Source organism: Sus scrofa, chromosome 6 (genome assembly GCF_054392235.1).
Source record: "Sus scrofa isolate SSC_HxYL_T2T_F1_AM1 chromosome 6, Sscrofa_HxYL_maternal_Yorkshire_Landrace_v2.0, whole genome shotgun sequence".
In the NCBI taxonomy this organism is placed as follows: Eukaryota; Metazoa; Chordata; class Mammalia; order Artiodactyla; family Suidae; genus Sus; species Sus scrofa.
Window position 1 is genome coordinate 107,872,001 of NC_139388.1, and position 26,078 is coordinate 107,898,078.

General features: G+C 43.4%; 2 protein-coding genes across 5 annotated transcripts; one reads left to right on the plus strand and one right to left on the minus strand.

Annotated features, from left to right (window-relative positions):
* Positions 1-3,219: 3,219 nt before the first annotated feature.
* Positions 3,220-23,109, minus strand: MRLC2 (myosin regulatory light chain 12B). 4 transcript variants are annotated; one of them, XM_003127841.5, is made up of 4 exons: positions 23,028-23,109; positions 12,273-12,471; positions 8,063-8,224; positions 3,220-6,651 (listed from the first exon to the last, which is right to left on the minus strand). In XM_003127841.5, the coding sequence occupies exons 2-4, from the start codon at positions 12,454-12,456 to the stop codon at positions 6,479-6,481; spliced, it is 519 nt and encodes a 172-aa protein (XP_003127889.1). In that variant the 5' UTR covers positions 12,457-12,471; positions 23,028-23,109; the 3' UTR covers positions 3,220-6,478. The 4 variants fall into 4 exon arrangements, with proteins under 4 accessions (XP_003127889.1, XP_020951792.1, XP_013854702.1 ...); XM_021096133.2 differs by having other exon boundaries at positions 22,790-23,109; XM_013999248.3 differs by having other exon boundaries at positions 21,304-23,109.
* On the plus strand, positions 22,479-25,322 carry LOC146402742 (uncharacterized). The gene is made up of 2 exons (XM_084959115.1): positions 22,479-22,660; positions 22,715-25,322. The coding sequence occupies exons 1-2, from the start codon at positions 22,479-22,481 to the stop codon at positions 23,466-23,468; spliced, it is 936 nt and encodes a 311-aa protein (XP_084815241.1). The 3' UTR covers positions 23,469-25,322.
* Positions 25,323-26,078: the final 756 nt, after the last annotated feature.

Sequence of the window (26,078 nt, forward strand, 5' to 3'; positions counted from 1 at the left end):
TGTAGGGGTTCCCCTGTATGTTATTGTTTCTTTTCCCTAGCTGCTTTCAAGATTTTCTCTTTGTCTTTAGTTTTGGTCAGTTTGATTACTATGTGTCTCAGGGTGTTCCTCCTTGGGTTTATTTTATGTGGTGCTCGTTGCACTTCCTGGATTTGAGTGCAGGGTTCCTTTCCCATGTTAGGCAAGTTTTCGGCTATTATCTCTTGGAATATATTTTATGCCCCCCTTCTCTCTCTCTTCTCCTTCTGACACCCCTATAATATGGATGTTGGTGGGTTTAATGTTGTCCCAGAGTTCTCTGAGACTCTCCTCATTTGTTTTTTTTTTTTTTTTTTTTTTTTTTTTTGGTCTTTTTGCTTTTTCTAGGGCTGCTCCTGCGGCATATGGAGGTTCCCAGGCTAGGGGTCCAATCGGAGCTATAGTCACCGGCCTACACCAGAGCCATAGCAACGCAGGATCCTTAACCCACTGAGCAAGGGCAGGGATCGAACCCGCAACCTCATGGTTCCTCGTCAGATTCGTTAACCACTGCGCCATGACGGGAACTCCTCCTCATTTGTTTTCAATCTTTTTTCTCTTTTCTGTTCTGCATCCGTGATTTCCACTAATCTGTCTTCCACCTCGCTTATGCATTCTTCTGCCTCCTGTATTCTGCTGTTGGCTGCTTCTAATGAATTTTTTATTTCAGTTATTGTATTTTGCATCTCTTCTTGCTTAAGTGTTATATCTTGTATTTCTTTGCTCAGTGTTTCCTGTAAATTATCCGTCTTTGCCTCCAGTTTATTTCCAATGTCTTGCATCATCTTCAGCATCAACAGTCTAAGGTCTTTTTCCTGGAGGCTGAGAATCTCCTGATCACTTATCTGTTTTTCTGGGTTTTTTTCTTTCTCCCTCATCTGAGTTATAGTTCTTTGTCTTTTCATTTTTATAGGTTTTTGGTGTGGTGACCTTTTTGCGGACAACAGAGTTACAGCCTCTCTTACTTTTGGTATTTGCCCCCCTGCCCCTTGTGGCTGAAGTTGGTATGGGGGCTTGCTGTAGGCTTCTTGATGGGACTGGTGCCTGCCCAGTGGTAGGTGGGGCTTTGTTTCTGGGTGAGATTAGAGGAGGCTGTGTGCCTGAAGGTGGGGGGTGGGGGGAGCAGTCTTTGGGCAGCCTGTTTACCGATGGGTGGGGCTGTGATCCCACCTCAATTGTTGTTTGGCCTGGGGCTTCTCAGCGCTGATGGGTGGAGTCAGATTTTCCCAAAATGGCCACCTCCAGAGAAAGGCATGCTGATGAATATTCCCAAGAGCTTTGCTTCCAATGTCCTTCCCCCACAACAAGCCACATTCATCCCTGTTTTCCCAGGAGGTCCTCCAAGAACTGCAGTCAGATTTGATCCAGATTCCTATGGAGAACTTGCTTTGCCCTGGGACCCAGTGCATGTGAAATCCTGTGCACACATTTTGAGAATGGGGTCTCCATTTACCCCAGTCCCATGGAACTCCTGCGCACAAGCCCCAGTGGCCTTCAATGCCAGATGCTCCGGGGGCTCTCTCTCCCAGTGCCAGATCCCCATGTGTGGGGGTTTGATGCGGGGCTCAGAATTCTCACTCCTGTGGGTGAGTCTCTTTGATACAGTTACTTTCCTGTCTGTGGGGCTTTCCACCCAGGAGGTGTGGGTTGCTTATATTGCTTAATTGCCCCTCCTACCTCTTGGTGTGGCCTCCTTTTTGTCTTCTGGAGTAGGGTATCTTTTTGAAAGTTTCCAGTCTATTTGGTGAAGATTTTCAGTATTTGGTTGTAAATTTTGTTGTTTTTAGGAGGGCAGTTGAGCTCCAATCTTTCTATTCTGCCATCTTAATCCCATCTCAAGAAAATACATTATTCAAGTATTTATTCACATATTTGTTGAATTTAAAATTTTATTTTATTTATTTTTTTGTCTCTTGAGGGCCACACCCACAGCATATGGAGGTTCTCAGGCTAGGGGTCTAATCAGAGCTACAGCTGCTGGCCTACACCACAGCCACAGCAACACCAGATCCGAGCCGCATCTGCAACCTACACCCCAGCTCATGGCAACGCCGGATCCTTAACCCACTGAGCAAGGTCAGGGAGTGAACCTGCAACCTCATGTTTCCTAGCTGGATTCGCTTCCACTGTGCCACAATGGGAACTCTCTATGCAATTATTTTATTAGGAAAGATGATCCCCATTAAATACATAATTAAACATTTTAAATTTTATAAATATTAATGGCTTTATATATGATGTACATAAAAATTTATAAATCAGGAAAACATTTTTATCAGGCTATAGGTATTATTTTTTTGTCTTTTTAGGGCTGCGCTCATGGCATATGGAGGTTCCCAAGCTAAGGGTTGAATTGGAGCTGTAGCTGCCGGCCTATACCACAGCCACAGCAATGAGGGATCCGAGCTGCATCTGTAACCTACACTGCAGCTTAAGGCTTGCAGCAATGCTGGATCCTTAACCTGCTGATCGAGGCCAGAGATTGAACCTTTGTCCTCATGATACTAGTCAGGTTCATTACTGCTGAGCCACAATGGGAACTCCTAGGTATTAATTATTCAATTGGGAAATCACAGGTTTAATGAGATTACTCAAAATATAGCTTACTTAAAAGCTAGTCATGGCTCAGACACTTAGTTGAGGAAGTGAGGTAACTTCTGTAACTCAGTATTTTCATCTATAAAATGAGACAACAGTGCCTACTTTATCCACCTCCTAGAGTTTTGAGGATCATTTGCAATAATGAATGCTTTTAAAACTCCTCTATGATGGTAAGAAACAGGTGGTGTTATTTCCAATAATTATTTTCCTGAGAGGGCAAGTTCTGGAGCTTGATTGACTGGACTCAAAATTATGGCCCCACTGCTTCCTACTGTGCAAGTTGGGAAGTTCTCTGCATCTTAGTCCTTCACCTGTAGAACAGGATAATAATAATAAAAAAACTATCTCAAAGACCAGTAGTGTAACAAGCTTAGTACAGAGCAACCATTCATATAGTTTTAACTCTGATCACAAATACACATATTTTACCTGCACTAGCTAAGGGATCAATTGTCAATTTGAGATCATCACTGTGTTGTTCTCAAAAAAGGAAAGATATTAAAATAGAGAGTTTTCATTATTATCACTAATATTTATTGGACCAGAGAGGAAGAAGGTTCTAGCTGAAGCACCTATGGTACATACCAGATTTCACAACTCTTTTTTTTTAATAATGATTTTTATTTTTTCCATTATAGCTGGTTTACAGTGTTCTGTCAATTTTCTACTATACAGCAAGGTGACCCAGTCACACATACATATATACATTCTTCTCACATTATCATGCTCTATCATAAGTGACTAGATATAGTTCCCAGTGCTATACAGTAGGATCTCATTGCTTATCTATTCCAAAGGCAAGAGTTTGCATCTATTAATCCCAAATTCCTAGTTCATCCCACTCCCTCCCCCTCCCCCTCGGCAACCACAAGTCTGTACTCTAAGACCATGAGTTTCTTTTCTGTGAAAAGGTTCGTTTGTGACATATATTAGATTCCAATATGAGTGATATCATATAGTATTTGTCTCTTTCTGACAATTCATTTAGCATGAGAATCTCTAGCTCTATCCATGTTGCTGCAAATGGCATTATTTTGTTCCTTTTTATGGCTGAAGGATTCCACAATTCTTTATAAGCAAAATGGGATGGGATATGTATGCTAGGTCAACATAAGGTATTCAAGAAACAGTTTTTCTTGTTTTTAACCCTGAAAACTATTTCAGTCTCCTAATCTTCTCAAATCTGCCTTTAAGCAGAGCAAAAATAAATACAGTTAAAATGATGCCAGAGGACAAGGGGACTAGGCTGGTTTGGAACAGGGCAAATAGGTCGGACAAGAAGAGCCACCCTCTTGTCTTGCCTGGACCATCGTGACAGCCCCTACCTGGAAGTCGCCTTGCTGCTGCTCTTGCCCTCCATTCTATACTCAGCAGCAAGGTTGAGTTTTTTTTGTTTTGCTTTTTTTTAGCGCCACACATGCAGGGTAGGGATTGAACAGGAGCTGTAACTGCTGGCCTACTCCACAGCCACACCTGCCACCTACAGGACATCTTGTGGCAATGTCAGATCCTTAAGCCACTGAGTGAGGCCCAGGATGAAACCCACATCCTCATGGATACAAGTTGGGTTCATAATCCGCTGAGCCAAAACAGGAACTCCAAGGCTGAGTTCTTTACAACAAAATCCACACTTCTTCCTTGCCAGAAGCCCTGTGATTCTGCACTTCGACCACACGCAGCAAACACCACCCCGCCGTCCTTCTCTCACCCTTATGTCCAAGGCTCCTGTGTAGCGTGTGCTGGAAGGAGGGTCCCCTTTGAGTGGAAAAATCTGTCCTGATCTCCATACGGGGGACCCCTTCTTGTTTTGGAGGCCATCGCTGTGTTCTAGGGCACTTAGAGATGCCTTCCTAATCCTTCTCTCACTGGAGTACTTTAGCTCCAGGAAGGGCAACCTCCTTGTCTGTCCTGCCCCCCGTTACCTTGACATAGAGAAGGACCCAGCACACAGCAAGTGTTAAGTTTTGGTTTATGATAGTCCAGATTATCCCAGTACATTCCCCCTCTTCTTCTGCACACTGCGATTCTGGCATTGACACTGCACGTGACTTTAAGCTTGGAGGTAGAAAAGGGAGCTGGATGTGGATTCCTGTTCTTGTGGGACTTTGGACAGGTCCTTCGGCTTTTCTAAACTTCAGCTCTCATAAAACAAGCAGGAACATACCCTGCCCTACTTACCTCATGTGCGCTGAGGATTAGGTAGTAAATGTGAAAGTTCTTATGAACCTGGAAGCCCTTCTTGAGTACCAGGCCATGGAGTGGAACTGCTTTTTAAAGATGATGAAAAGGATGCCTAGAAAAATTAAGTGATAGCAAGTGACCAGGATGTGCCTCCCATACCAAGCTCAAAAATGCCAATGTTAAAACATGCAATTGCATCCATTTTTAGCAGATAAAATACCAATATGACTCATTTAAGAAGGAACAGGTATTGAAAGACATTGGGAAATTGTTTCTTAATGGAGTTTTCCTTTTTTAAAAGGTTTTCCCTCCTATTTCTCATACTGCTTGGCCTTGAGGATGTTAAAAGAGCTTATAGCAGCCTTGTCTGTGTGGTTTTCAAGCCTTCTACCCAGTCTCACTCGATACTACATGAACTTCCTTGAAACATTATTACATTGCTTATCATCTTCTGTCTTCTATTTTTTAGCTGGCTAGAAATCTCCGAAATCCTGTCCAATTTCCCCCAGTTAAATTATTTTAAATTTCAGTAATGACTACGAAATTGTTAGAATGTAATGGAAATGTCCTGACCTTTTACATATTTGGGGCTTTTCAGGGACAGTAGAGTAGTTCCAGCATCTATGCCCCGGAGTTAGACATCTGGCTTGGGACCCCAGCTCTCACTGATTGGGACTGAATCAATCACTTAATGCCCCCAGCTCAGTTCTTCCCTTGAAATATAGGGCTAGTAAAAATTTACCTCATGGAGTTCCCTTTGCGGCTCAGGGGAAATAAACCTGACTAGTATCCATGAGGATGCGGGTTTGATCCCTGGTCCCACTTGGCAGGTTAAGGATCCGGCACTGCTGTGGCTGTGGTGTAGACTAGCAGCTACAGCTCTGATTCGACCCCTAGTCTGGGAACTTCCATATGCTGCAGGTGTGGCCCTAACACACACACACACACACACACAATCTACCTTACAAGGTTGCTGGGAATATTCAGTGAAAGTCGTCTACATGCAATGCTTTATATATGGTAATAATTCAATAATTACCATAATTAACCATTTAGAATTCTGCCTCATCTTCTCTAACTCACACCAATAAAACGTTGAAGTTTTCTCAGATACACACTATATATTTATCACACAATAGTTTAAACATCTGACTTAATAGAAGCATGAAAAAACTAGGTATAGTTTTTACTGCATAATGATGTCAACTTGTACTGAAGAACACTGTCTCATATATGCGAAAAGTCAAGCTTTACCCTGAAATCTGAATTATATGAATTGAAAAAATCTAAAAAAAGACTACAACTACCAGTTATTTGTCTAACTTTTCATTATATTCCATATGAGTCAGCATAATCTTTATTTCAAAATAGCATTTTTATTATATAAAAATGTAAAAATCCAGCAAAACCAGAAATACCGGATATATTTTCCTGGGCTTTCACATTTGTTGATTTTTATTCGCAATCGCTTTTGCAATACAATTTACAACCTCATCCCCATTTGTAGTCTGATTATACAAGTGCTAAGTGGCAGAAAGGTCTAGAATAAATACATCAAAAAAAGAGGCAAAGCTGTGAAACTAAGTTGCATGCAACAGGTCTACAGGGGGTGGGGGGAGTGTCTGGGAAATAAAACGGAATAACACAAAGTAATTAGAAGGTCTTAGCTAAAGTTTTTTCAGTCGTCTTTGTCTTTCGCTCCATGCTTAAGGATGCGGGTGAACTCGATGTAATTGAAGTTCCCCTTTTTGTCAATAGGTGCTTCTCTGTACAGCTCATCCACCTCCTCATCTGTGAACCGATCTCCCATCGTGGTCAGCAGCTCCCTCAGGTAGTCCTCCTGAATGGTGCCTGGAAGAAGCGCAAAGAAGGGAGTCAAGAACACTTACCTGCACTTTAATGATTCGGTTCTCAACTAGGTCAGTCTTATGACACATTTCGAGACATACATAGTTAAGTGAACAAAATAAAGCAACTTGTAACCACAGCATTGTTTTCCTACTATGTTTAGAATTCTCTGTTAGTCTTTAGACTAAATCCTTTTATTTATTTATTTGTCTTTTTGCCATTTCTTGGGCTGCTCCCAAGGCTTATGGAGGTTCCCAGGCTAGGGGTCGAATCGGAGCTGTAGCCACCACAGCCACAGCAACATGGGTTCCGAGCTGCATCTGTGACCTACACCACAGCTCACAGCCACGCCAGATCCTTAACCCACTGAGCAAGGCCAGGGATCAAACCCACAACCTCATGGTTCCTAGTCAGATTCATTAACCCCTGAGCCTCGCCGGGAACTCCTAGACTAAATCCTTTTAATAGCTCAGTTAGTAGACCATACGCCTACAAAATTAATTTGAAGCAGGTGTTTTCCAGGGGAGAAAAAAAAACCTTGTCTTTCAGAGGTATGAAGAAAAAAAGGGCAGATACCCAGAAAAAAAGGGCAGTGTTGCCAGGACCTGCTGTGCAGCGCAAGTTGGTACAGTTTTAAAAGGTGGAAATGAGGAAGTAGGAGGGAGATGCAGGGTGTGAGAGGAGGTGACGGGGGTGGCTGGACAGAAGATTATTGCAGAAGGAAAGGGGACAATGAGAGGAGGGAGAAAAATTTTAGGTGGACAGCTAGGCTCTCTGTACACACTTTAAAATAACAGGAGAAAAAACCTACAATTTTGTTTGTTCAAGTTAGTTAACTATACTTTTTGGTCAGATATAAAAATCTCTTGCAGAAGTACTTTTTATTGTCTAAGAAACACTACTTAATAGACAATTCTCCTTTTGGTTTTTAGGAAACTAAGACCCAAACTCAAAGATTAACAATGGCACAAACTGTGTAGCTATGACCTGCATGCCTGTGGCCGAGCCATTTTCTGTTAGACTGTCCCACTGTAAAGGATAGTTTTCCTTTCTTCTTCTTCTTCTTTTTTCTTTTTAGGGTCGCACTCACGGCACATGGAGGTTCCCACGCTAGGGGGTTGAATGGGAGCAGTAGCCCCTGGTCTATGCCACAGCCACAGCCACATCAGATCTGAGCCACATCTTCAACCTACACCACAGCTCACGGCAACACCAGGTCCTTAACCCACTAAGTGAGGCCAGGGATTGAACCTGCCTCCTCATGGATGCTAGTCAGATTCATTTCTGCTGAGCCAGGACGGGAACTCCCCTTTACTTATTTTTTTAAAATTTATACTTTACTAAGCTTTCTTATCTCCAATAAACTGTTTCACAGGGTCTGGAATGAGGCTGGGCATAAACAGAGAGCACTCACCAGTTGCTTCTTCGTCAAAGCAAGCAAAAGCGTTTCTGATGACGTCTTCTGGGTCTGTGCCATTTAACTTCTCCCCAAACATGGTGAGGAACATGGTGAAGTTAATGGGCCCCGGAGCCTCGTTCATCATGGCGTCGAGGTATGCGTCAGTTGGGTTCTTCCCTATAAAATTTCACAGTTTAACATTTAAGAACAAAGACCTCACTTCAATACATAATTTGTTACCGTTACGTTCCCCAACGTGTTTTTAAAAGTTACATCATCATGGCATGAAACTAGCTTTTCAAGTAACTTGTATTAAGAACATTTGGGAGTTCCCGCTATGGCACAGTGGGTTAAGGACCTGACTGCAGGGGTTCAGGTCACTGCTGAGGCACAGGTTGCACCCCTGGCCCGGTCTTAACGATCTGGCATTGCAAGAGGTATAGGGCAGGTCACAGCTGTAACTTGGATTCAATCCCTGGCCTGGGAATTTCCATGTGCAGCAGGTGCAGCCAAAAACAAAAACGAAAAGAGAATATTTGAAAAAAACGTTTTTTGACAACATAAAAAAAAAAACTTTGATATACCTTTATAAAAATGCATCCTGGGTTTAGACTGAGCAGTCTTCATTCCCTGGTACTCTGCAACTTTTCCCTCACCATTTTTTCATTAAAAATAAAAAACACATGAAACTAGGAACCAGGCAATGCCACACAGTTACATTTTGAATGGTGATAACATTGAAGTCTCATCAAGCATTTTGTTACCAGTTATTTTAAAAACCTATATATTCATATTTCTAATTGTGGTACAGTTGCCTATAGTTGGTCTGGGTCAAATAATTTACTTATAAGTTGGCCCTTTAAGCTAAAACTATTAGGTTGGTTTAAAATTGGGAGCTCAGTTTAAACAACATTCTATTCGGTTGCCAAACATCTCCCTAAATGCAGTTTAGTCATGATCCTGAAGTGCAGTCTCACGTAGCACTGTTCAAGATGGAAACCTTAATCCCAGTCCCAACTGAGAACACCCCTCCCTCTTCTGGTGCAGTGGTGAGGGAATGTCCCTGACCCTTCCCTGCAAGTTGGAAGAAATCCCCCTGGAACCACACGGTGGGAGTAACAAAGGGCTGGCTCCTCTTTGTCAGCATCTGTGAGGTTTACACAGTACAGGAAGAGCAGCAATGAACAAAGGGCCTGGAACAGTGGGTTTGAATCCAGGTTCTGCCACTAGCTGTGTGACCTGGGAAAAGGTAGCAATTGTCTAGGGTTTACTTTCATCTGTAAAATGGACTGGTTAAACTTGGTATCTGAAAGGTGCCTTCCAACATTAAGTTTGTGTGACTCTCCATTAAAAGAACATCTATATGTTAAGCACCCCACTATTACACCCGACTCAGAGCTAATGACAGTCAAGTCTAAAATAACAGTTCATATGTAAGTTTCACTCCTGGGAATTTGGATGAAATTTAAATGTCAAGTTGACATCTGTCTTACTGCCATCACAACCTTCACTCATACCACCTATTCGACAAACTAACACAAAATGAGCCCCAAATTAATCTCCCCATTCTTTTCTACCTCCAGATTCAGCCCCTCTCTTGCAGCAATTTTTTGGGTAAAAAGTATAACCCAAAGGCGTTCCCATCGTGGCGCAGTGGTTAACGAATATGACTAGGAACCATGAGGTTGTGGGTTCGATCCCTGGCCTTGCTCGGTGGGTTAAGGATCTGGCGTTGCCGTGAGCTGTGGTGTAGGTCAAAGACCTGGCTCGGATCCCATGTTGCTGTGGCTCTGGTGTAGGCCAGTGGCTACAGCTCCGATTTGACCCCTAGCCTGAGAACCTCCATATGCCACGGGAGCGGCTCAAGAAAAGGCAAAAAGACAAAACAAAAACAAAAAACAAACAAAAAAAAAACCCCAAAGGTGTCAAGAGAACATGAGCACAAAAAAGCCTCACGGATTTAAAATGAATTGGTTTAGGCTAAGCACCTACAGACCCATTCAAGGTTCCAATATAATTTGTTGACTTGAAAGGTAAATATGTATCTTTAAAGGTAAGGGGTTCCCCACAAAGGAAGGCACCAAAGCCAGTTTCTCACTCTACTGTCATTTATTCCTCCAACAAAAATTAACTGTGCATCATCTACTATGAGCAAGGGACAAGCTTGAGTGTTCGGTTCTTGTCATACAACTAAGCCCCGTTTCCCTCAGTGGCCTTCTTTAGTAGTGATCCGCCCCGCAAAGTACACTTGGTTAGCTAGTCTGAGTGAAGAAAAGGCTGGGATCCACCCCATCCGCAAGTCAGCAAGTTAGATCAGTATCTCAACTCTACACTCACTCTAAAAAAAGGAAATGCTGCAAAATGTCAACAACTTGGGTCTGGGTAAAGGATGTGTGCTGGTTCATTATACTGTTCCTTCGACTTTTTATAAGCTTAAAAAATTTCACAATAATGTTAGAAAAAAACAAAAATAAAATATAGGAACAAAATCGTGTTGTGGTTACTTAAAAAAAAAAAAAAGTAGCAACTTCTCTCTTTGCCCTCTGGCCCTTGAACTGCCCTTTCTGGCTAAGGGTGAAAAGCAAAAACACCCGAGTGCAATGCCTAACTGAGAGCCATCTTTGACCTGTGCCCCTTTCCCTGCCCATCTCTGGGCAGACTGAGAACCCCTAGGCTTGACGTTTTTCCAACTATAAAGTCAGTGCAGACTTAGGCAGGACAAGGAGGACTTTCTCTTCCTTCCTTAAGATCAAAACAAACAACAAAATCCTATAAGGGATAATAAAGTAATACCCACATATCGAAAATGACAAAGGGCAGTTTATGTTCGCTTTAAATCTTACATTTTAGGGGAGGATGGACTGGGGGTTTGGGATTGGCACATGCAGCCTGTGGTATATGGAATGACTGGCCTTCAAGGACCTGCTATATAGCACAGGGAACTCTATCCAATATTCTGTGATAATTTATAAGGGAAAAGAACCTGAAAAAGAATGGCTGTGTATACATGTATAACCGAATCACTTTGTTGTAGAGCAGAAATGATCACAACACTGTAAGTTAACTGTACTTCAATAAAACCTAAAAAATTTTTAAAAATCCTATATCTTCAAACGAAATACTGCCATGTACAGCAACACGGATGGACCTAGAGATTATCACACTAAGTCAGTTAGGCAGAGAAAGGCAGATACTATATGATACTTATATGTGGACTCTTAAAAAAAAAAACCAAAAACCAAAAAACAAACCAACTTATTTACAAAATAAAAACAGACTCACAGACATAGAAAACAAACTTATGATTACCAAAGGGGAAAAGGGAGGGGCAGCGATAATAGGAGTATGAGATTGATACACACCATTATATTTAAAATAGATAAACAACAAGGGTTCACTGAAGTTCCTGTCGTGGCTAAGCAGTAATACCCCACTAGTATCCAAGAGGACAAGGGTTCGATCCCTGGCCTCGCTCAGTGTTAAGGAGCTGGCATTGCTGTGGCTGTGGTGTAGGCTGGCAGCTGAAGCTCAGATTGGACCCCTAGCTTGGGAACCTCCATACGCTGCTGGTGCGGCCCTAAAAAGACAAACAAAAACAAACCCCCCCCGCCCCAAAACCCAAGGGTTTACTGTATAGCACAGGGAACTATATTCAATAACTTGTAATAACCTACAATGGAAAAGAATCCGAAGCTGTACACCTGAAACTAATACAATATTGTAAATATAATTAAATAAACTGCATAAATAAATAACCTTATATCTTTACATTTTTTGTTCTTAAATTACATAAAAAATTATAAATTGTGAAAGCCCCTTTCTTTGTGTTCCCTTCCTCCCCGAGATGGTCACTTATTACTGTCACCTCTATCCTGTAACTTGTCCTCATCCTTTGTTACTAAGTAAACTATATTATTAGCCACACTTTTAATTTAAGCTTCTGGTCTTTTGCCACCTAGCAATCCCCTGGCTTTTCACCTCATAAACCTATCATATTTAGCTAATGAGAACGGAAGCCTGTCTGGAAACAGTGGCTGCTGGGCCCCCCCACCTTTGCAGGCTTATCCTGGTGTGACTGGCCAAGCCTCCGTATGGCACCTCCCACTCAACATCTCTCAATAGTCCTTGGAGACCAGGAGAGGAATATTTGCACATCACACAGAAAAATAACTCATAAAACTGATTATTTGGGGGAAGGAGGCATATTAAGAATATAGAAGTCTACCTAGAGAAGCAAGCATGTCATGCAAGTCTTCCTTGTCGATGAAACCATCTCTGTTCTGATCGATCATGTTGAAGGCCTCCTTGAACTCCTGAATCTGTGACTGGTCAAACATGGCAAACACATTGGAAGTTGCGCGCTGGGGGCGCTTCTTGGTGGTCTTGGTCTTTGCCTTTTTGCTCGACATGGTGGCAGTTTAATTCTAGAGTTGAAAAAACATAAAGCAAAACAAAATGTATAAAACATAAAGCAAAAAAAGAATTCACAAAACTTAAAAGTTGGTGAGTAAAAATATCTTAATGTGGAATTCTTACTTTATTTGGATAGGAATAAACATAGGTACAAACTTCATTTCCAATGTCATAATTAAATGGCTAGGGAAAAAAACAGTTTTGAAGAAACAAACTATTGAGCTAACTTCCCCCCAAATTTCATGGAACTCATTTTTATCAAGTGGGAATTAGTTTTACAGCATGTAATATCAGCTCACTACCAAGTGCTTATACTGTTCTGACCACAGGGAGCACCCGTAGAGAAAGGTTTCCAAAGCTGTTATCTTTCACATGGATTGTCCCATTTAATCTTCACAATCCTATGCAGCAGATACACCTTTTAACTCCATTTTATATCAATACTGTATAACCTCTTGAGTCTTATTTTTTTTTTTCAAAACATGGTTGGAAAACCAGGGAAGTTTACGTGATCCTCAATTTTAAGCAAAACACAGTATCTACTGTAATACAAATGAGAATTAAATGAGATAACGTAGGCAGAGACTAGTAGGGTCACTGATACATGTTCAAAAGGCTCTCATCTTAAAAAAACAAAAAACAAAAATCATCAAAACAGCTTTAACCCTGTATTCACTGTAGCTCTGTCTTCATGTCCCCTTTCCCTTGACAAAACTTTTAAAACAATAGTCTAATACTCAATTCTTTCCTTTTTCTCATCTTCCTAAAATACTCCTCCATTCTCTATAACATGGCTTTAGTGGTAACCTCTAACACTCTACTGAAAGCCACCAACAATTTAAATGTCAAATAGAATGGACATTTCTTTTTCTTTTTGCTTTTTAGGGCCACAAACCATGGCATATGGAAGTTCCCAGGCTAGGGGTCAAATAGGAGCCAAAGCTGCCATTCAACACCACAGCCACAGCAACGTGGGATCCAAGCCACATCTGCAACCTATACCATAGCTCACGGCAACGATCCTTAACTCACTGAGCGAGGCCAGGGATCAGACCCAAGTCCTCTTGGATACTAGTTTGGTTCGTTACCACTAAGCCATGATGGGAACTCCCTAGAATGGACATTTCTCACTCCATTTTTTATTTGCAGTTTAAAATGATGTAAATAAATACAACACAAAAATATGACTGGCTTTAGAATTAGAAAAGCCCTGAGTTAAAATCTCAGCTTCACCATACTAGCTACATATAACCTTGAAAATATATGGACACCAGAATAATTTTTTGATCCAATGTCTCTGCCCTATGAGATATGTATGACCTAGGTTAAAAAACCAAACAAAACCATGCCCTGGTGAAGAATTTAATTTTGCCCAAAGAGAGGTCTGGCCTTTGTCCTCAGCTCCTGGGTGGTAATCTCTAAGTCCTTAGAGTGTCCGCCTGGTCTATCTGGGGTCTTGGGTCACAGCAGATAGTCTAATGATGTGATTTATCATGGGGGCTTTGGGTCAAGTGTTCCTCAGCTTGGCCTCTGGGGGAAGGGGAGGCTGAAGTCAGCCTAGGAGCAGCGGACAGCATCTACGGGACAGAGTGCCAATAAAAACCACGGCCACGAAGGGCGGAGAGAGGTCCCCAGGCAAGAATACTCCAGGCTCACAGTCACGCCGCACTACCAGGAGTCAACACTGGCCTGGAGAGGCCCACGGGAAACCATGCACCTGGAACTCTCCTGGACTCTGCACCATGTGTCTCTACCCTTGGTTGATTTTAATCTGAATCCTTTGACTGTAATAAACCACAACCACAGTAACAGCTTTCAGAGAGCTGTGTGAGTCCTAGCAAATTACTGAACCTGAGGGTTGTCTTGGGCCACCAAACTTGCAACTGGTGTCAGAAATGAGGGTGGCCTTGGGGACGGCTCTCTAACTCTGCATTTCCATGGTGTGAAAGCAGACGACTGGTGGGGACAAGGCTGAGCGAGACAATCCTGGACATGGGTCTCCAGAACATCCAGTCTTCGACTTTTTTTTTTTTTTTGTCTTTTGTCGTTGTTGTTGTTGTTGCTATTTCTTGGGCCACTCCCGCGGCATATGGAGGTTCCCAGGCTAGGGGTTGAATCGGAGCTGTAGCCACCGGCCTACGCCAGAGCCACAGCAACGCAGGATCCGAGCTGCGTCTGCAACCTACACCACAGCTCACGGCAACGCTGGATCGTTAACCCACTGAGCAAGGGCAGGGACCGAACCCGCAACCTCATGGTTCCTAGTCGGATTCGTTAACCACTGCGCCACAACGGGAACTCCCAGTCTTGGACTTTTAACCATTGTTTACTTCTCTCTCTTGAATCTAAACAAATATCCCAGCTTCAAGTTTTGAAAGCTCAGCTCAGGGGTGCAATTTTCAAGTACAGCAGCCTCGGAGTCCTGATTCTAACATTCCAACTCCTTTCCCTCCCCACACACTTGGCCTGAATAAATGTTAATTTTCTTCTTCCTGTAATTTAGGCTGTTATGTGACCTTAGTTATCTTGAACATTAAATCAGAGACAGAATGCGGCCCACTAGCAAGGCACTTGACTCTGCTTTAATTCTTCCTCACATTCCAAAACTGTTGGATTAAAATTCTTTCTCATGCTAAAAATTCTGATTCTACTTCCTCAGGATTCAGTAGGTAGGTATAAACGTAAATCTGAAGGCAAGAATTAGTTCTATCAGTATCAGCAAATTATATTTGTAACAGAGTCATCTAGAAAAACCTCCCAAAGAGAAAACCTTTATTTTTAAAAAATGATCCTTCGATTGTGCCTTGCTAACCCAAAAGTATATTATATTTAAACATTTTTGAAGCTTGGCTGGAGTTCTCCAAGAAGCTGCTGCCAAGATGGGAGTAAACACACATGGATTCAAGGATTTTTATTAGGGGAAGTGCATGTAGGAAAGAATGGGGAGGTTAACTCAGTGAGGCTAGAAAAGCCATTATTATACGGTGAGCAATCTGAGCCCCCAACCAAAACCTTTAACACAGCAGACACAGCTGTGTTATAGGGCAATGTAATAACACCATGATTTCTTTAAAAAAATATTTTTTCTTTGTACTTCATTTAAAACCAGTGTACATTTATATTTGTATATCATACCTATAAAAAGTACACACATGCACACATAAAATATCAACGAAGAATAAAACATTAGCTGAAAACTGAAGCAAAGTTGGAGCAAAACAGTCAATCTGGAGAGAATTCTGGCCCCTGAAGAAACTACCATCCTTTTTCTCCTTACCTTCTGAGATAAATCATCTTGCCTTTTTGCACTTTCTCACTTCCCACTCACCACTGCAAGCGCTTTCATTGCTAAATCCAATCTAAGTCTCCTTGAACCATTCTGCTATATTGGACATCATTTAATCCCACTTTTCTTCAGGCCTCAACAACTCTTGGCCTGGGTGGACTGTAACAATAGAAATGAGCTATCCCAAATGGAAAGAGAGCCCAAGTTTTCCAACCTGGAAGAATCTAAGAAGGGAGACTCTTCTTAGAAACAGCACATTGGAACGACTGACCGAAGTCAAATGCTGTGACTTGGTGTGATTTAATTTGGTGACACCAACCTCCTCCCAGTTCTCCTTCCCTAGGCCTGGCCCTCCTGAACTTTCTCGTGAGGCTTTTCTCTCCGCTCACTTAGACGTTCGCATGCCCAGCCTTCTCCCAGTCCATAACTTACTGAGTTCTCTTCACTCTGTGTTCCTGGGATGATCTCATCCACTCTCCCTGTTCCGACAACACCTATGACTCCCACGTCTGTATCCCCTGGCCCGACCCTTCCCTTGGGCTGTGGCCTCACACATCCAGTAGTGTTTGTGAAAGGCCCTCATTTGGTAGCCCACAGACGCTCAGAATCAACATGTTAGAAACCAAACTCATTCTTTCCCTCCTAAACGTTCTCAACTTTCTATTTTCTGTCAGTTAATGGCACATCACTTACTCACCAAGAAACCCAGGAGTCATCCCCGACTCACCCTTCTCCCCAGGGAACTAAGCCTTGCATTCATCAGATTGGCTCAATTTCCTCTTCCCTCTGCCACCACCCTAAGCTGGGACCTTACCATCCCTGTGTAGAATTTTTCTATCGTCAACTAACCAATTTCCTTGCTTTCTGGTCCCTTCTAAACTACCCTCTATTTTCCAGCCAGAGGTGTATAAAACATAAACATCACCATCTCATTCCCTTTTGAGACATCTTTGGCTCGCCACTGCCGACAGGAGAGAATACAAGCTCTGAAGCCTGGCACACACACCTTTCCTGCTTTAGAATGAGCTTTCAGCCTGATCTCCAGCCATCCTCTGCCTTGTACTTTTCCTTCAGCATCACCAAACAACTTGTATGTGCCCAAGGCACCATATGGTTTCTTAACTCATGTATTTGTTTTCTCTTTTCCCAGCCCCCAAATGCCTGAGGATCAGAGAGAGAGAGAGAAAACTAAAGGTCTACTCAATGTATGGCTACTGCCATCTGTCGAGTGACTCACTGTCAGGCAGTCGGGTGCACTAAATTTAACATGTCTCTGCTTTACACACGAAGGAACTGAATATCAAAGAAGTTAAACAAATTGCCCAAGGTCACCTGGTGGCAGAGCCAGATGAAATTCAACCTCATTTGTTAAAGGTGATTTTTACCTATATAATCTTTACTTCATACAATTCTTCTAGTTAGCAAGTGTACCAGAAAGTAACTTCTTAAACTTTCAATACTACCAATATAATCCAATATTGATTTCTGAGCAGCTACTTTCCTCTGAATTTAATTTCTAGACAAACGGAGTTTCCAAATAAATTCTAACTATGCTGAGGAAACCAATGTACAGACTAAAGTATATAGGGGAATGGGAAGAGAATAAAATATGAATGACACGCTCTGCAACTGTGCAATGTTGCAGCCCTGGTTTGGGTTCATCAAGCGGCAATGTTTCCTATCAGCTATGGTCTTGGTTTGACATGATAGGTAAAGGCTTGAAATCTTTACCAAGCACTGTCAATTCATACCTGACCTATAAATGCTAAAGAAAAAAAGCTCCATGAAACCCTACCCTTAGTTGCAGAAAGTATCCACTTAGAACACAGCATATATGGCAATGAATAAGCCTTTTTTTTTTTTTAAATAAGCCTTCACAGCAACAAAAAACTCCAGTTCCTCTTCAAATTTTTTTTATTATTTTTGCAAATTTCTGATATAGAGTGAACTAAAGGTTACATGTACTATGCCCAGAGGTGACAAGAAGGGCAAAGATACAGGATACTGGTATTTAGGTGGCTGTGGCATCAACATACTTAGTTCATAATCTAAGTATCTGCAAAATCACTTGCAATACTGACGTGGAAATCAAAACATGGGCATCATAATCAATAAGCAGAAATTGCTCATGAACTCCATCCAGCCTATATGGCTTTATTGGACGCCTGGGAAAGATGCTCATGGAGCATATCTGTCAGCTGCCTATGAAGTATCTAAGTCCACCAGTCCATACGGCAAGTAAATATGGCTCTCACAGCAGTTAACCTCTAGTTTCAATCTTGGCTGCACCTTAGAGTCACCCTGGAAGTTTTAAAAAAGTGATGTCTAGGTCCTAGTCTAGTACAACTGAAACTGACTGTCTACAGGTGAAGCCCATGATTTGGTATTTTAGAAACATACCAGGTGATTCCAATGTGCAGTGAAGGTTGGGAACCAGAGTTAAGCACTTAGACGGTGGTTCTGAGTTCTTGGCTGACACCTTGTAATAACAGATTACCAAAAGAAAAACAGAAGTTTATCAACATGTATGCCAGGGAAAATCCAGCCCTCAGAGGTGGCTTAGAGTGCTGGCTTAAATATCATCTTCAGCGGAAGCCAAAAGAGGAAAGGTGTGTGAAGGGGAGAGGCACGCTGTGGAATGATACAAACAATATAAACAAGGGTAAGGCTTCTCAGGCAGGTTTAAGTTAGGGCCTGCTAAGAGTCCAAAGTCCTCTGTCCTTCCTGGCAGAGGGGGAAGGAAGGAGACCTTTGCAAAGGTGTGCCCTGCTCTTCGGCACACTGGGAAAGGGCAGAGCTTTTCTTATGCCTGCTTCTTCTCAACTGCCTTCAGCTCAACATGATCTTCGTACCAAAGTGTCATATTTGGGTTGGCATATTCTGCCTTCTTTCTATAACTAATAGGATACTGTGAAAATGACGGCGTGTGACTTTCTGTCATGCTTTCGGATTACTCAATCTGGGGCAGCAGTGGGTCATGAGGGCTATAGCACCCTATGGAGAGGTCTATGTGGCAGGGAACTGGGGCCTCCAGCCAAAGCCAGAACCCACTTGTCAGCCAGGTGAGTCAGTCTTCTTGGAGGCTGATCCTCCTTCAAATGACTGCAACCCCCTGAGACCCTGACCAGAACCACCCAGCTAAGCTGCCCTGAAGTTCCTGACCCTCAGAGCTCTTTACTGTTTTCTTAAGGTGCTAAATGTGAGAATAATCTGTTACAGAGTGACAGAAAACTAATAAAGTCCTTGTGTTTCCTTGCTGTCTTTAACATTTAATAGGCCAATGCCTTTCAGGATTACAGTCAAAGAATTTTTAAAACCTCAAAAAGAGGCCATGGCCAAGTGTGCACTGGATAGGAAAAATTTCTATTCCTGGTTAGCAATTATAATTCCTTCTATTCAACTCCTCTCCAAGTTCTGTGGGCTCCTCTTTTAAGTGCAACAGTCATCCCTTCCTCAACATTCCCATCACCACCACCCCAGTCTTTTAGCTGATTCCCATGCTGATTTGCTAGTTCTTCTTGCTTCCTAGTTGGAGTTTCCTTCAAAGTTTGTCTTGAATGACTGTGCTTTCCTCAAGCGCTGGTTGAAAAACTGCTAGTATGATGTGACCATTCAAAAATGAGGTAACTGGAGGAGGGAGAAGGAGCTGGTTTCCCGAGCAAAGGGATGATAATTCAAGTACAGTACAGATGCCCAGGGGCAGGATGCTCAGAGGGTCCCTTCTGGCAAGGCCGATTTGTGAGCAGAGGCACAAGGTGAAGCCTGGGAGTGGCAACACCAAAAAAAGCAGACAGCAGCTCTTGGCTAAAACCTAAGATCATTTCTTTTTTTTTTTTTTTTTTGTCTTTTTGCCATTTCTAGGGCCGCTTCTGCGGCAGATGGAGGTTCCCAGGCTAGGGGTCGAATCGGAGCTGTAGCCTCCGGCCTACGCCAAAGCCACAGCAACGCAGGATCCGAGCCGCGTCTGCAACCTACACCACAGCTCACGGCTACGCCGGATCGTTAACCCACTGAGCAAGGCCAGGGACGGAACCGGCAACCTCATGGTTCCTAGTCGGTTCGTTAACCACTGCGCCACAACGGGAACTCCTAAGATCATTTCTGATTCAAGTCTCATCTTTGCTAAGGACTATTAGAATCTCCAGAAATTTTTCATGAATTCCCATGGTCATTACTGTAGTCAAGACTAGTGTTTGTGCTAATTAGGAAGATCAAATGACTGGATAAGTGAGCAACAATCTGAAAACAGCAATTATCCAGGGAATTTAGCATATGATCAAGTTAAAATGCTCCACAAGGTTAACCCGACATACTTAATAACATACTATTGCTTTTATACTGCATATTTAGGCAAACATATAATCGGTTCCATAAATTATTCTATTATCTTTTACAGAGCCAAACTCAGTTTTACAGCTTTTCTCTTAATACCAGTTAAGCTATCCCCGTGGTATATGTATTTGCACATTTACCACATACATTATCATGTTGTTGTTTCTAAATTATGGATTTTATGATCGTCACAACTGTCAGTAGACTTTACATCCTCTTTACTCCCTCCCCTATCATTGTGTTTTACTGCAGTGAAATTTATATATGGTGAAATGTACAGATCTTAAAAATGATGTGCACTCATGTAACCACCACCCCAATCAAGTAACAAACATTAACACCACTCCACAAAATTCAATCCAAGTCCGTTGCCCTCTCCCACAGGCAAACACTGGATTTCTATCACCATAGATTCGTTCTTTGAATTTCTTATATACAGAATTTATTATTATATATTATTCTTTATAAACAGAATTTCTTATAATACAGTGCTTACTCTGTGTCCAACTTCTTTCACTCAATACATTTTCTGAGATTCATGTATCTCACTGAATTTACTAGTGGTTCATTCTTTTTTTTTTTTTTTTACTGCCCCATATTTCATTCCTATGCTATTTACATATACACTTTTATGGCATTTCTACCTTGGATTGCAGAGTCAAGTAGATAGAGTGTCTCACACATGGCTGGTGCTAAATACTAGTTAAATGAACAGATATATATGCTTCTCTGGGTCACAAACAGAATTATGTATACACATGATCTCTCTAAGGTAGGTCCTGGATCCGATTCTCAAAAAATGGCTGTTCTATGGTCTACCCTTGGTTCAACATAAACTCCACTGCACTCTTCCCTGCAAAGATTCCTGGTTTTGTCTGTTTGTTTGGCTGCACCCATGGCATGCAGAAGTTCCCAGGCCAGGCTCAAACCCTGGCCACAGCAGTGATCTGAACCACAGCAGTAACAATGCCAGATCCTTAACCTGCTGAGCTACCAGGGAACACCCTCCCACCCCAATTCTTAACAGAACTTACCAGTCACTCTTTGTTTATACCTAGAACAAAGAGTACTAATAAGCCAATAACTGAGTGCTAAATATGTGCTAGGCACTGATCTAAGCATTTCATGTGTATTGACGTAGGTAATCCTCACAACAACTTTCGACAGATACTGTTATTATCCCTGTTTCTCAGATGAGAAAATTAGTGCAAAGAGGATAATTCACCTGCAGGTGCACAGCTAGAAAATGGTAGATGCACAGATGCAGGACCAAAAGTCTAGATCCATAGTTTGTCCACTAGCTGCTAACATCCCGCATGGAGGCAGCTGAAATTCTTCACCAGGTAGAAAATGTGGATAGCTGGTTGGGGATGACAAAGAAGCCACAACAGCTAAAGTGCAGAACGAGGCAGGAAGATCCTAAAATTGCTGGCAAGGAATATCATCCCTAGACATATGCTGTCTTTGAATCCTGAAGAGGACAACAAGCTCCATTTAGGGGCTCCCAGTCCTTTCATTTTGGGGGGGGGGGTGGCCACACGTGCGGCATATGGAGGTTCTCAGGCGAGGGGTCAAATCCCAGTTCCAGGTGCCAGCCTACACCACAGCCACAGCAACACTGGATCCTTAACCCACTGAGCAAGGCCAGGGATAGAACGTGCATCCTCATGGATGCTAGTCATATTTGTTAACCACTTAGCCACGATGGAACTCCCCCTTTCATGTCTTCTAACCCCAGCAACCCTCACTTGGGGACCTGTCCTTCAGATATTGCAATTTATCTGGTCCAAACTCAGTCCCGTGAAAGCATAAGTAATATCGATTGAAACAGTCCTCACAGAAGTTGCCTCATTCAACAGTGCCTGAACCAACAAGAAGCTGTGCACTTAGCTATGAGCCCCAGGAGGGTCCCCCTAATGCTTAGAGAAAATGGGTGGCACCATGGGAACCCCCTCCAAGTGAGTGACCTTGGGCAAATTATCTCACCTCGCTGGGCTTCACTCTCCTCAATTATAAAACAAAAGATAACCTTTACGGTTCTTTTGATTTCCAAAATGCTATGATTTTTTCTTACCAAAGGCCCATTACAGATCCATCTTAAAGGCTGCCAAACTAATCCTCTCAACACGCCTTTCTTCCTATTACTCCATTAGTGAAGAATCTAAAACGACTACCTAACGACTCTTTTATTTCCCATCAAGTTTGCAAAACATCCGTGAAAACGTCCCACTTTCCTACATATTTCCAACCATTATTCATTAACATACTGTTCGTTCAGGCTGGTCTCCCCACCGTCTCCTTCCCCACGACACAAGTCCCACCTTTTGAGCTTTCGGTCTTGTTACCTCCTACCACAGAGTTCTCCCTCTTAGGGCTAAGCCCAAGGCCTCCAATGAGGTCATGACTCTTTTTCTATCTGTTGTCTTCCGCCGTCAGCACAGACGAACTAAATCTTTACAAGATGCTGCAAAGAATCCTGAGTCCTACAGAAATCTTTACATTTGGCCTATACCAACTCCGCACTCCCCGGCAGGAACCGTGCACCAGCAGACCCCTGCGCCCCGCAAAGCACCGGGCACTGTGTGAGGCACCGAGTAGGCGCTCGACAGCTGGCCCAACCAACCCGGCCCAGGCAGATGGGGAGCGGGCCGTAGGCGGGCGGGGCACCAGGTGTGTGAAGCCGTCCCGCTGACGCAGCGCCTGGGAACCACCGCCTCAGCCAACAGGGCGGATCCCGGCCCCGGCTCCATTCGCCCGAGCCTCCCGACCCCTCGTAGTCCACGTTCTGTCCGGCATCTGACGGTCTCCTCGCCCACCTCTCTGCCGCACCGGACGGGTCCCGCAACCCCCGCCCGCCCGCCCAGGCGTTCGGGGCGGGGTCGGGCGGCGGGAAGAGAGGGGGATAAGGGCGGCCCTGGGGTGTCGCGCGAGGGAGCGAGCGCCACTCACTGCGGCCAAATACCAGAACCAGAACCCGGACTTCCTGAGCGAAACGAGCGGAGGCTACGAGTGCGGAGCTGCGGGAGGAACTGCGGGAGCAACAGCGGCGACGCCGGCACTTCCTGCCTCGGGAGGCGAACCGGAAGGCGCACCGGAAGGCGCGGCGGGATCCAACTCTGCCAGGGGGGGGAATGCCTCACAGTTCTCGCGCGGGAGGGGATCGCGTCTGCCTTGTCCGCCGGGGATCGGGCTGGGGCCGCCGGCCCCGGGCTGGGTTTCAGTTGGGTCCCACCGCCCGCGCGGTATGAAGCGGGTGCGGCGCGGTTGGGACCCTGCAGCCCGTCCTCCTCCCCCGCCGTCCGCGGCGGGTCCCACGGCCCTTCCGCATTCCCGGGCGGCCGGCGCGAGGCGGGCCTGGAATTTGACCCCGCGGGCGGGCGGGAGCCCTAGAGGTTTGGGGGTCGCCGGGCGCCGCTCCCCAGGGCTGCCAGAGTTAGGAAGTGAAAGTACAGCTCGCCTGGTTACATTTTATGAACTTCAGATAAAATGAGCAATTTTCTGTGCTTCGCTCCACATTAAGAGTGGGGAAGGGAAGAGGGCGGCGGCTGGGCGGACCCTTCCTGCTGCTAAACACTTTCTTTTCAAAACTGCACTCAGACCAAGTTATATCATTTGCCCCTACCCCTCCTCTCTCACCCTCAGATTATAACATTTACGGCCTTTCCAGGCCAAGCCCTTTCAGTCACAGGAAAGCTTTAATGAAATTACTGGCTTTCCTTTGGTTCATTAAAGACAGTACAAACTTAGGCACACACATAACTAGCGCGCGCACGTTATGTAATGCTTTTTGTCAAAGCAAAGGAAACCAAGAAGCTACATTATTGAAGTTTTGTTCTCGATATTGTTTGTGGCAATAATCTTCCAGTTCCCTCGTCTGGGAATAATACAGATGAATGGTAGTATTTCTGGATAATGGAGGATAGTCAACTTATTAGCAAACCTTTGTTGAGCACTTGTGATTACCTGAACGTGTGCTGGATGCTGGCGAGATGAACAACTAAATTTAGTTTTATATTCTAGAAAATTTTGAAGGGGAATTTAGAAATCTTTGATCAGGAATTCCCAGATGGTAGGAACCAGGTGTTCAAGTTCTCCATAGCAATAGCTCTTAAACAGTGGCACCAAGAAGAAAAAACTGGCGGCTTCGGAAAAGACCTAACCCTAGGTATTCTGACTCAGTAGGTTGAGCATGGGGTTGAGGGTGGGGCAATAATCACACAGGTGATGTTGATACTGTGGTCCTCATCCAGGTAGCACTGCAGCAAGGTCCTTAACTGAAGACATTTTCTCAGTTTCAAGTTAAAGTTTGAAACCAATTGCTGAGAAGTCACGTCTGGTTCTAAAATATTTACTTTCCTTTAGCAGCAGTCTGCCCTTTGGTCCGACAGTTAAAAATTTATTCCACTCACCATAACATTTTGGCTTCAGAGGTCTTTTCTTTGTCACAGAGCTCTTCCAAGTATGGTCTGTACCATCCCGTAAGCCCTCACCCTGGCCACCTTAAGATCACAGCTGAGACACTCTTGACTATATACTCTGACCTCCATATTTGTTTCTAGAACAGTGCTTTCCAACTAACACATGTAACTATTGAAATGTAAATTAAAATTCAGTTATATTAGACCCATTTTAAGTGCTCAGTAGTCACAGTGACTAATGTTCATGCTGGACAGCACAGAGAGCATTTCCATCATCATAGAAAGGGCTACTAGATAGCACTCTTCTAAAAAAAATTATTCTAGGGCATATTTTCTCTAGATTCAAAGCAAAAACTAGTATTTATTAATGAAAAGCCAAATATCTAAATATCTAGTGCTTGGGAAATGGTTAATTATGGCATAGCCTTGTCGAAGGTAATTGCTAACTGTAGCCATTAAAAAGAATGGTTAAAAAAAGGTAATATACTTAAAGTTCAAAACAAAAAATGGCAGCTATGCCAAAACATGACAAATAATTTATCTTAAACTAAAAAACAAGTTGTATGGGAGTTCCCATTGTGGCACAGTGGTTAACGAATCCGACTAGGAACCATGAGGTTGCAGGTTCGATCCCTGGCCTTGCTCAGTGGGTTAATGATCCGGCGTTGCTGTGAGCTGCGGTATAGGTCGCAGATTCGGCTTGGATCCCACGTTGCTGTGGCTCTGGTGTAGGCCGGTAGCTACGGCTCTGATTAGACCCCTAGCCTGGGAACCTCCATATGCCGCGGGAGCGGCCCAAGAAATGGCAAAAAGACAAAAAAAAAAAAAAAAAAAAAAAAGTTGTATGTTCACTACAACCAGAACATATACGTAGATAAGGAGTTCCCGTTGCGGCTCAGCATTAACAAACCCAACTAGTATCCAGGAGGCCCACTGGCCCCGCTCAGTGCGTTTAAGGATCCAGCATTGCCCTGAGCTGTGGTGTAGGTGGCAGACGTGGCTTGGATCCTGTGTTGCTGTGGATGTGGCGTTGCTGTGGCTATGCAGGCGGGCAGTTGGAGCTGGGATTTGACCCTAGCCTGGGAACCTCCTTAGGGCATGGGTGTGGCCCTAAATTAAAAATGAATGTATGTAGATAAATACAGAAGTTATGATACCACCTATTTGAGCAGAAATCTAGGATTAAGAGGATACAGAGATTTGGGAAAACTGGCAATTTCTTCAATACGGGATTAGCTCCAGCATTGCTTTTCAAGACAGCAAATATAAAAAACAGGGTTTCAGGGAAATCAAGAAATTGTACAATTGAGGACCCAGAAAGAGAAACAATTCTGGCATTATGGGACCTCCTCAGGGAATCTAAAATAAATGATTTGAGGATCTACTGGCTACCACACAAGTTGTCAGGCATTTTTATGTATGTTCTCATTAAATCCTCATAACGACCCTTTAATAATAAAAATTCCGTTTAAGATAATTTACTATCAAACCACTGTGGACCTTTCTCGTTACTAAGCTCATCTTAATCACCACTGCAATTAAACTCATAACACCTACCCTTTCCCATTTTTAGAAGAAACAA